We start from the raw sequence: 10737 nt of genomic DNA, 5'->3' as shown, positions 1-10737 counted from the left end.
ACCCCCCCCCGCGGGGACCTCCGGCGTGTGCGGCTCTGCAGGGAGGGCATCCCCGCAGGCGCCTTCCTCGCCGACAAGGTTAAGTGGGTGCGAGAATTCAAAGCTGAAAAAGGCATCCAGGTTAGATTCAGTCCCGCTGGGAGCATCCCTCTGCTACGGGGGCAGGGGCCCCCCGGCACCCGGTTGTAGCTCAGCTTGGCGAGAGGAGACACCTTCCCCCCGCCTCTGCCAGCCCCACGCTGTGCGTGTCTAGCAGAGCAGCTATCCTAGAACATAGAGGTACCAGCTCTCAAGACCCTCGACCTTTTATATTTTTCCGTTTCGGACACCTTTTGTCTCTCCCCTTTGACGGAGACCACAGTCACTGGGTGTCGTTCACGCTGGGTGCAGAAGGCAGTTTCGGTTGATCCCTTTGTATAAAGGCTGGCCTAGGACGGGTCACGCTGCTGAGAAGACTCTGCCCTGCGAATCCAGCAGGCTGAAATCCATCAGCGAGGTCTCTTGAGAAAGCTGCTACAACGGAGAATGCTCTTCTCATGGGGATTAATGGTCCAACTTCAATTCACCTGAAAAAAAAAAATTACACTGTGTCCCTCCCACATACACCCAGTGGCTGAATTCAGGATCTGAAATGATGCGTTTCATCTCCCTGTGATTCTCCTGAGAATCTCAAGCCCAGCCACGAGACAGGCTGGCCAAGGTGTCGAGCGATCATGTTTAAGATGATGTTTAAGAGCAGAAGCTGGAGATGACCCCTTCCCGAGATTTACATGCGCTAGAGCTAATTACAAATGACCAGGGGAAAGAGGAGCGGTAGGGCTCGAGAAGCAAGAACCGAGAAGCTCGATTGCCGCCGTGCGTCGTTAAAGCCGTGCACGCGTGGGGATTGTTGGTATCAGCAACCGCAGCCACAGCTGTGCTTCAGGGAGCTCAGCCCAGCACAGGGCTGATGCCGGTGGGCTCAGGGGAACACATGTTTTCCGGAGGGGTTTGAGTGTCCCCGGGAACTTAGAAGAGCAGAACGGCGTGCAGTGCCGCTCAGGAAAGCGGTGACTGGGCAAACAGGACAAACTGCCCCGAGGGATGAACGAACAGAAACGAGGCCAAGGAGAAACCTTGGTCAGAGCAGTCAGGAAACCTTTCCTACATGGTCAGCTGGAGGAAGAGAAATTCCACAAGGATATGGGGGCTGTGGAAAGCCCTGATCTGCTGCTGGCTTGAGTGACAGGAGTATGTGCCTGCTGCAAGGCATTTTTATAACAGAAAGGAAAACGCACAGAACTAACATTTCTTCCCTTCTTTGGACGGTAGGAATGTTTTAATTGAGAAATTTGTTTTAATTACATTAGGTGATATCACAGTCTATTTTACAAGTTCAGGGTAAGAGGATGTGTGGACCAGTTACACAGAAATCCAGTGAAAGGATAAAAACCTACAACATGAGAAAAATGAAAAGGTTAACTTAATCCCCCAAAAATGAAACGCATTGAGAGTTTGGTGTGAGTGGAAATGGGAGATTATACCAGGATCCAGAGAAGTACAAAGGGTGAGACTAACATAATTTACAGTATTGGTTCTGCATGACCATCGTTTGCCCGTGTTCAGAGACAGCCTCTATTCCCCAGTGCCTCGCTGAGCAGATGGTCCTGTCTCTGAGGGTTTGGTCTGGTCTTGTCAGAGGAGAAAGCAAAATAACTGATGGGCAAAGGTCACAACCAACGTTGAGCTGGTCCCCAGGGTCACCGCCTACAGGAGTGTCTTCCACTGGATAGTCGGGGGGTTCTGCACCAAGAACTGCATGGAGGAAAACTAAACAGCTCCAAAAAGCCCCATCTCAAACGTAGAAAAGTCTCACTCTGGAAGTGCTTACGAGAAGGTCGTCATCATAGAATTTGGTTTCTATAATAACATTACCACTGCGGAAGGAAAAGAGAAAGAAGAGGTATTAGAAGAGTGCATGAACGGTAGAAAACGACTGCTTCTCTCAATGTTCTCACAAGCCTGGGCTGACGTCTTACCCCCCGCAACACGAGCTTTGGTTTGGAGCCGCACGCAATGAGCACTGTGTCCTGATCTGGGGGCCATCATCTCTCCACTGCATTCCTACATGGAGCAGTTCCCCCCATCCCTCCCTTGTCGCCCCCTTTCTGGGCACAGTACCACGCAGGCTGCAGAGTGCTCTCAAACAGCAAACTTCTGCTCACTTCTATTGCTAAAAATAAACTAGCAGTCCCAGCACCTTCAGGCCCCTCTCTCTTGCAGTAAATCGTGAAAACCGATGGGAATTCTTTTTTTATTCCCCATCTCTGTCCTCTAGTGCTGAGCAAGCTGCTTCAACCAACTTAACATGTCATTTCCCTCAAGAAGTGCTTAAATGCAAACGCACAAGCATATTTTATACAAAGTGCAACGGAAATGTAGATTTGGGCGTGACAAAAGCTCTGGTGATTTAAGTTGCTGACTTTGAGATTTCGATAGACAAAGGTAAGAACTTCGGGGTCACTACAACACCTGGACACCTGAGCAGTGTGATCTGGCCATGTCAAAATAACCTGGCTCTTGAAAATCAAAGCAGCAGTTCCATCTCCACTGTGGCTCGTGGTATCTGTAACGCTGGCAAAGCTAAACATGGCAAGAGCGTAAGGTTTTTGCTGTGGTGTGGACAATGCTTGAATTCAAACGTCCCGGAACGTTCTCAGTCTGATATTCAGTCATCCCGGGAATCCTTTGCGCAGGGCGCCTTGTTAGCACCAAATACCCCATCTCCGTTCTCTCCTGCTATGGAAACATCGAGACAAACATGAGGTCTTTGGGACATCAGAAAGTGAGGGGCTCTCCAAGTCTTGGCAGCTGAAAAAAGCTGACTTCTTTGGGCCACAAAACCCCCTTTGGGTTTCTTCGGCCTGGTGATTCTACTGAAAAGCCTCAAGAATGACTTTAGGACACCTCCATGAATAGGAGAGAGATCTGGGCTGCCCACTACAAGTGGACAGACTCCAAGGAAAGAATGGGACACTGGAAAATCCTCAAGGTCACTTGAGAACTGGACTCTCACAACTCCCAGTCCTGAAAATGCCTTGATTTCCCGAGATGGTCAAAACCAACTTGTCAGATGCCTTTGTTTCTTTACTCCGATTCCCAAATCTGGCTCCTCCCGTACTGACTGAAAGCTGCCAGCTCTGGGAGCCGGGGACGTGTGTAGCACCTATGAGGTTCTGAGCAGATTGTGCCAGGGAGCACTATTTGAACACCGATGTTCTCTTCTGAGTCCGCTCTCTCTCTGAAATGTGCTGTGAATAGAAATCAGTGACGGCAGTTCCCATCCCGGTGCCTTCTCTATGCGACTGGCTTTCCTCCAGACAGGGAACGAGAGGGAAAACGCTGGAGAGGAAGGTCTTCCAGAGGACACAGTGACCTTGCAGTGAGACTGGCTGCTCCCTGTCTGCCTCTTGTTGGCAGGAGGATTCCCATACCCTTCTGTCTCTGCTGGCAACGTGCTCCTCGTGTGCTTGCCAGCACCCATCTAGCACTGCAGGGAGGGCAATGTTCTGTCAGTGATTACAGCTTCCCAGGGGCCTCCCTCAAGGAGCCCTTTCCGTCATCCCACCAAAGCTTGTACTTTGCTGTCCACACTCAGAGCAATGCCCAGCGTGCATTATTCATAATACTCAGAAGTCAATGTGCAAACAGCAGCCAGGACTAGACGTTTCTGAGGAAGGTGTGTGAATCCCATTACAGGTGACTGTAAAATGACTGTTTCCTACCTGTTAAGGGTATTTTATCCCCAGATACAACTCTATATGACTAAATGCATAGTTTATAATCCAATGTAAAAGACACAAAGCTTGCCAAAATGGTACAGTGATGAAACAAACGCTAGAGCAGCTCCTATGAGTGATACATTGCATGAAAAACAACCACCTTGGACAAGAGTCAGTGATCAATAGCTGAATTTGAAAACGGCCCAAACATCTTTTTTTTTTTCCTGGATGTAAGGCATATTAAGCTGCAAAGCATGTTAAAATCCTTTCACGGTTCACCTTTCAAAAAAATTAAGCAACTCTAATAAAGGATCAGTTCCACTTTCTCCAAACTTTTATTGCTATATCAATGCAAATTGGACCTATGGGAAAGAAGGTAATGAGGTTGGCTTAGCCCCTTTTATCTCTCAACAGCTAACAGTAGTGAACGGTGATTCAGAGTTGGTAGCAACTCCCTCTCTTCATTCCCACTGTGGCCCCCAAGGAAATGCCACACACGGCTTTTTCTTTGCCTGCTCTCAGATTCTGTAAGCCCAAGGCACTCACGTTAAAACGTTAGCTGGCATCATCTGTGATTCAGGTGCTGCCTCTATCAAGGACTGCCAAGTGTTTGTGGAGTTAGGAATCACAAAACCGAATTCAAAGAACCATTCTGCAAAGTAAAAAGAAGATCCAGAGGCACTTGAAAGAAGATAAAATCCATAAATGGTCCTTTTGCTTTTCACCTGACAGGCTGGGGAACTCCCTAAACTGTCCTGCTGTGCTGCCAACATTTTACATTGAAATTACTTTGTACAGCTTAAACTGCACTGAACCCTGCCCTCCTCTTAAAGCAGATACTCCCTTTCTAAAATAGCTGATGGTAACGATAAAGCCACGCCACTTCCTTAGCATTCAGTGGAAATTTCATCACACCTAATTGGGAACAGGGAAACCACATTCCCCCTCCTGCAGACATCCCCCGCATCCAGCTGAGACTAAGCGTACAACTGGTTGCCCAAAAGGCAAGGCGCCCAATGTTTTATCTCCCCCTCCTCCACCCCAGATTAATACTACAGCGAGGGAGATCAGATGCGCAGCTACGGAGTCACACGGACAATACTTGGTGGCACTGCTGTAACCAAAGTAAACCAGAGGCTCCTTTAGTCCGGCCTCCAGTCTGGTGGTGGCCAGCACTAGGTGCTTCCGAGGAAGACGCATGAATCCCCATAATGGGTGACTCTAAAATAACCTGTTTTCTTTCCTCAGGCAGCCTGCGTTGGATTTATGCCCTGAAGCATGATTACCCAGATTTTTTGCTTACATAATGAAGTGTTAATACACTTATGAAATGCTATCCCTAATACTGTGGCCCAGTAGTCCTGACAAGATGAGTGCTTCAGTGCTACTCTGAAAAATCAAAATCACCACCCATTTTAGTTTCTCTAATCCCCGCCACGCTGGGGGTCACTCCCTGCGCTGCAGCAGGACTGCACACAGAGCAGATGCATACCTTCTAGACACTGCCCTTTGAAATAAACTTTCTGTTCCAGTCGGAATTTTTCCATTTGTTCCGCTGAGGAGAAGTTTAACTCCCGAGACACTGCTTTGCATTTCAAGATTTTTTTAGGAACTCGAGCTGTGAAACAGATAAAGAAGCATTATTTGGACACAATAAAACAAACCCAGCTGCTTCAGGTGCTGTCATAATATACTTTGAAATAATGATTAGTGCTAGTACAAGATCATAGTAGCAGGAGAAATGAAAACACAAAGGACTTTGTTTTTACATTTGCAGGAGTGAAATCCAAGATGCAAATTGCTTAAGTATCTTGCCCAGAGCCAGGAATGAAACTTGTGACAGAACCAGGGATACTACACTGACCTCTCAGACTCCTGGTTCTTAGCTGTTCATTACTAAAAGACACAAGTCTTCAGGTAAAAATATGAGATGCAACTTAAAATTCTACTTTAGGAAGTGTGTTGAAGATCACAAGCAGCCGAAGGGCTGCTTAGTACACCAAGCATGTTAGCCCTTCTCACTTCTCCTTCCCTTTCAGACTGTGCATCTCCAGCAAACCACAAACGGCTATTTCTCAGCCCAGCAGCACTGTTTCAGCCGTCTCACATAGCTCTGAGGTCGTCCTGTAAAAGTATACAAAATGCCTGTTCCTCAAACACTGAGACCCACCGAGGCAGTGAAGTCAGTACCAAACTAGAGAGTTTAAGAGAGAGAGAGTAATTTGGCAATCCGGGGTATCTGGGCTCTTGCAATGGGTGAGACACCAACAGCAACTGGCAAACTGTACCTACTAGATATTTCATAAGGCTTTTTTCAGAGGTGGAGGAGTAAGAGAAGGGACAGTTTGGGAGCATTGATTAATATGCTGAAAGGTCCTAATCAGGCGAATATGGGGGGGGAGTCAATATACTAAAAATCTCCCAAGCCCATCATACTTCAGTGATGCGATTGTACATAATCCTTCCTGCGTATTAGAAAATGTTTCATGTAAATTTATTAGAAATAAAGAGGGGAGGGAATACAGCTGGCATGTGCTTTATGAGCCAAACTGTTCCTAAATGGAAAACGTATCAAAACATCCATGAGCAGACAGCAGGCTGCTGTTTAATAAAAAGTCTACCAAACCCCAGGCAAATCCATCTAATGTAGGACAGTTTAATGGAGTAGGACCTTGATATGAAACCAATCTAGAGAGCTGGAGGGTTAGGGAATGTAAGCTACCATCCTATCCCATGGAGAAGTACACAGCCCACAGTTTGTTTAAAAAAAAAAGGTAAAAAAGAAAGTTAAAAGTGTAAGGGAAGAGTTTTAAATGTAAAAGCTCTCTAATTATTTTTAATCTTTTTTTTTTTTCAGCATAGAAACCTGCATGGCACCATCCTTTACTGCCCTCACATGTACAGGCTACAGCCTGTTGTGAATAAACATCCCTTTGCAGTTAAGTGTAAAATGACTTCTGCAATTTAGTAATTACATTTCTTTCATCCCCAAGACAGACTGCTGAGAATGTTTGCTTTAATATTGTAAAACTACAAATAAAAGGTTACTTTTAATACAAGTAGGACTGTGTAGTCTTTAAAACCCTGATCTAAGAGATTTTAATTGATATGTATACCATCAAGCAGAAAATTTTAATTGAAATTATTTATTTTAAACTCATTTTGCTTTTATACCTCTTTTTCTCCATTGAAAAGATAGAAGAGAAAGAAGTTTCATTCTCATCATTTAGGACCATTTTAAAACATGCTGAAATGCAGGTAAGCATAGACTTTATCCTAAATTTAGTGCTGCTTTTTGTTAACCTGAGGATATACTACACCTGCACATTTATTTAAGCACTTACATAGCTAACGTACATTTAGTCAGATACTTAATTCTATTAGATTAGAAAGTGATGAATGACACATTTCTTATTTACTTAGCAAGTAATTTTGGGTCCAACTGCATTTAGTTAGAAACTGAAATTCAATTAAAATACCTGTATCATTATGTTTTCATATAGTTTAATAAAACTACCTTAAAAATTTGGGATGTGTAAGAAATCAAGCTACCTTAGCCAAACTTCTTTTATATTTCAGACTACATCTTTTCTTAGATAACGAAAGGATTATTTGTATTTCCTGAATGAAAGCTGGCTGTGGCGACTGGGAACAACACTGGGGATTCTACAAGTGCTAGACCTCAGCAGCTCACTCCAAGATTTGCTTGTATACTGGAAGAAACAAAACTTTACGGATTTGCGTCTCCCAGATTGCCTCCCAGTTTTGAATGCACTGTCACTGAATTGACCCGACTGAGTACATGGAAAAGCTCCTGCTGTCAAAAGCTGGTTTAGATCGTTAATTCCAGTTTCAGGTGCTCAGGCAGTGATTTGCACTACTTTCAGCGGTTTAACGTTAAGACTTCAGCAGCAATCCAATACCACATTAATATTCTTCTTATTTAATCTAAGTGGTAATAGAAAGTTTAGGTCGTAATACAGTATCATTATTTGAAACTTAAGAGTTCATTTTTTAAAAAAACCTGTACTTAAATCAAATGGAAGCCCTGTTTAAAAAGCAAATAGAAGTCCTGTTTAAAGGGAATATATTTTATTCGCTCTGCTACATATTTGATTCTTTGTTTGCTATGTCTAGACTGTGATTTGCCCTGAATGGCCACAAAACACACAAACACAAGTACTATTGAATGACTTTGAGACACATATGGCCTTCATTTTAAAACAATTATTCTGTTTGCCCTCACTGTTTCTGTTGCAGGATTGTACCAGAACCGCATTTCCCCACACCTTCTTTTAATTCATAGTCAGATTATCCTCCTTTGTTGGACACCTCTCCCCTTTCTTAGCCCATTTATTGAGAATAATCTATCCATCTCAGCCTTCTTTTCTTGCTAAGCCATACAAAAACGGCTTTTTTTCCTCTCTTCTCCTAAGAAAGACCATCCTCCCATCCGTAATCTTTTCAGTGGCTTCTCCTAATAGCTCTTCTCTGCACCTGTTCTAGTTTGCACTCATCCATCTTCTAGATGGATGACTGAACTGCACACCAGATAAGGTCTTAACAATTCCTTGTACAATGGGCATTAATCTCACGCCAGAGTATGCTTTAATTAATTCCCCAAGCTCCTCTGATGGAGGTGAGGGTTCCTGTTTTATATGTGAGAAAAATCTGAGACACAGTGAGGTGATACGATCTGCCAAAGTGAGAAAGATGGCAGGAAGGAAATGGGGCAACACAACAAACCCTCATGAGACACAGCTCCAGCTGTCCTCTCTCCCCCAAAGCACACCTTTCTGTAGTTTGCATTGAACCAAGGCAGTGCAACAGTCTGTTGAGACAGAATGAAGAGGATTCAAAGACTAGCCGTGCATCCAAGGAGAAGCTTTTGCAGCACAAAATCTGGGGAGATTGGGAATACTTTTGGCTGATTTTCTTCTGCTTTCTAAAGCCTGATTCCTCATTTCTCCTAGGTCTCCTGTTAGCTGCTGTGGGCATGCCAAATGTTACAGTTATATCAAGAAGGCACAGCATCACTAACCTGCAATTTAAGAAATTTAGTATTGAACTGATGAATTACCGCATTTCTTTTGAAAGTTGTATTTCGATTGCTTTCCTATAGGTGTATTTGAAAGGGCTGGAATGCTTTTCCTTAGTGTAGGTATCTCGTATGGTAAGCATGAGTAAGTATCTGTTAAGGCCTATCGGCAGAACTGTTTGCTGTTACCACTGGTATGAGAATGGGAGTACAAGTTAGCAAGGCTGAAGGACACAAAGCTTAGAAAATGTTCTTAGTAATCACCGAGTCATAGCTTTGCTTTCCTCTAGCTCTGACCTGCAACCTCTATTCCTGGCGTCAGGCCCCTCTTGAGCTGAGACAACCTACTACTGGTCCTAATAATGAGCTCTTGTCATAAAGCAGATGAATGTTGACTGGGGACCAAAGGAGGAGAAGGCAACTTGTTTCTCTTGCACCTTAAGCTGACTTTGAAGCCAAGTATATTGCTGGAAGACTACTGGACTCACAGTGTTTTGCCACAGATCTTCTGTACGCTCTCTGGGCAGAGAAGGATCTTTATACGCTGGTTGCCTCCTTCAGACACAACAGATTTTCCAGTTTATGGGAGAGGTAAGTCCTAGTAGTGCCAGGCAGAACTCAGTCCTTGATGTTTAACCAAAAATACATCAATGTCACCAGCATAATTAAATGATCAAGTTCACTCCACTTACTGGAGATCAGCTATGGTACTCACATAATAGAAAAGCCTTCAAAATTAATTCAGTGAGGTCAGACTCTTCACAGAGCCAAAGCAAAGCTCTTGTCCGGGGACGTTACCTATCACAGTGCTTTGTCACAAATGAGAAAGAGTAAGGGACAGTGAAGTCCTCTGCTACTCAGCGAATTCAGAAGTGGAAGGGCAACAGGCCTTCCTAGCAATGGTAGAGGGACAGAAGAGCAGAGAAAATGTGCCATGTATGCCATTTTAAAGCAGAAGTCAAATTTAGTGCAGGAGAATATTAGGACAGTTGTGGCCAGGCAAGGTAATAACTGTGTATGCTTCTTCCCCACTGATTGTCCATTTGACCTCTACCCTGACTAAACCCTGTTGTTATTCTGAGAAAAGTCAATATATTTTTATACTTTTCATTTTGGAACCAACCTAGCAAAGGTTGGCCACTCATTCCTTACCCAGCTGCGCTCCCCGCTTAGCATTGTTTAACTTGTCCCCTTTGCCAGCCACTGATCCACTCCCACCCTTCTCCACATGTCCCCAGGTTATTGTGGTGAAAGCCTCTGAAGATGTGAAGTCACAGCCAGGACATCTGTCCTTCAAAGCAGGGGTAAACTGGCAGCTCTGGCGACCCAGACATAGAGCACCACCCAGCCCCAAAATGCACAGGAAAGCCACACGGTACCTTCATGCTCCACTCCAGGTACAGACAGGTCTTCTGTTCCTTGCCAAAGGATTTTCCCTGTTTCTGCATCCCGCAGGTTCATCCAATTTCTGATTGGGAAGCAATTAAGGAAAACAAACTATCTACATCCCTAAATGCTGTGCCTACTGTTCTTTGCTAAGCCCTGAAATAGGCTACTCCAGCTGAGTTTCAATCATGTTTTCTGATTCTCAGGAGGCCAAGGAAAAGAGACACTTTTTCCCAGAAAATAAATGAACAAACCAGCCCTTGACCAGTATGAATGCAATGAGAGTTGTATAGTCACAGACTTAGTTTTCACTTCAGACTGAAGCTTGTTAACCTCATTTATCATTTTCCATTGCTTCTAAAGGATAAAGGCAATGTCACTGTGCTGCAGAGAAGCAAGAACATTACTAGCAATAACAGATAATTCTACACAAACAATTGCTGTTCTCCAGCATTTGAAAAATGCCAGACAAAGAAGTGCTTCCTATATAACATCAGAAAAACACCTGATCAAGCTTGTTTTCCTAGTTTACGAAATATTAATATCAAGGGT

General features: G+C 44.3%; 1 protein-coding gene across 1 annotated transcript; it reads right to left on the bottom strand.

Moving 5' to 3' along the window:
• Positions 1 to 1291: 1291 nt before the first annotated feature.
• PDE6D (phosphodiesterase 6D, cGMP-specific, rod, delta) lies at positions 1292 to 10262 on the bottom strand. The gene is made up of 4 exons (XM_009323572.1): positions 10179 to 10262; positions 5254 to 5379; positions 4308 to 4413; positions 1292 to 1916 (listed from the first exon to the last, which is right to left on the bottom strand). The coding sequence occupies exons 1-4, from the start codon at positions 10258 to 10260 to the stop codon at positions 1835 to 1837; spliced, it is 396 nt and encodes a 131-aa protein (XP_009321847.1). The 5' UTR covers positions 10261 to 10262; the 3' UTR covers positions 1292 to 1834.
• Positions 10263 to 10737: the final 475 nt, after the last annotated feature.

This window comes from Pygoscelis adeliae, unplaced genomic scaffold (genome assembly GCF_000699105.1).
Source record: "Pygoscelis adeliae isolate BGI_AS28 unplaced genomic scaffold, ASM69910v1 Scaffold245, whole genome shotgun sequence".
In the NCBI taxonomy this organism is placed as follows: Eukaryota; Metazoa; Chordata; class Aves; order Sphenisciformes; family Spheniscidae; genus Pygoscelis; species Pygoscelis adeliae.
This window is presented reverse-complemented; position numbering and strand designations above follow the sequence as displayed.

Bases quoted from the DNA above. Each gene is read 5' to 3' on its own strand.
- PDE6D (XM_009323572.1), bottom strand. From the start codon at position 10,260: ATGAACCTGCGGGATGCAGAAACAGGGAAAATCCTTTGGCAAGGAACA. The intron at 5,380-10,178 runs GTACCGTGTGGC...TCTGTTTCACAG, and splicing joins ACCTGGAGTGGAGCATGAAG to CTCGAGTTCCTAAAAAAATC. The intron at 4,414-5,253 runs GTATGCATCTGC...TTTACTTTGCAG, and splicing joins CAAAGGGCAGTGTCTAGAAG to AATGGTTCTTTGAATTCGGT.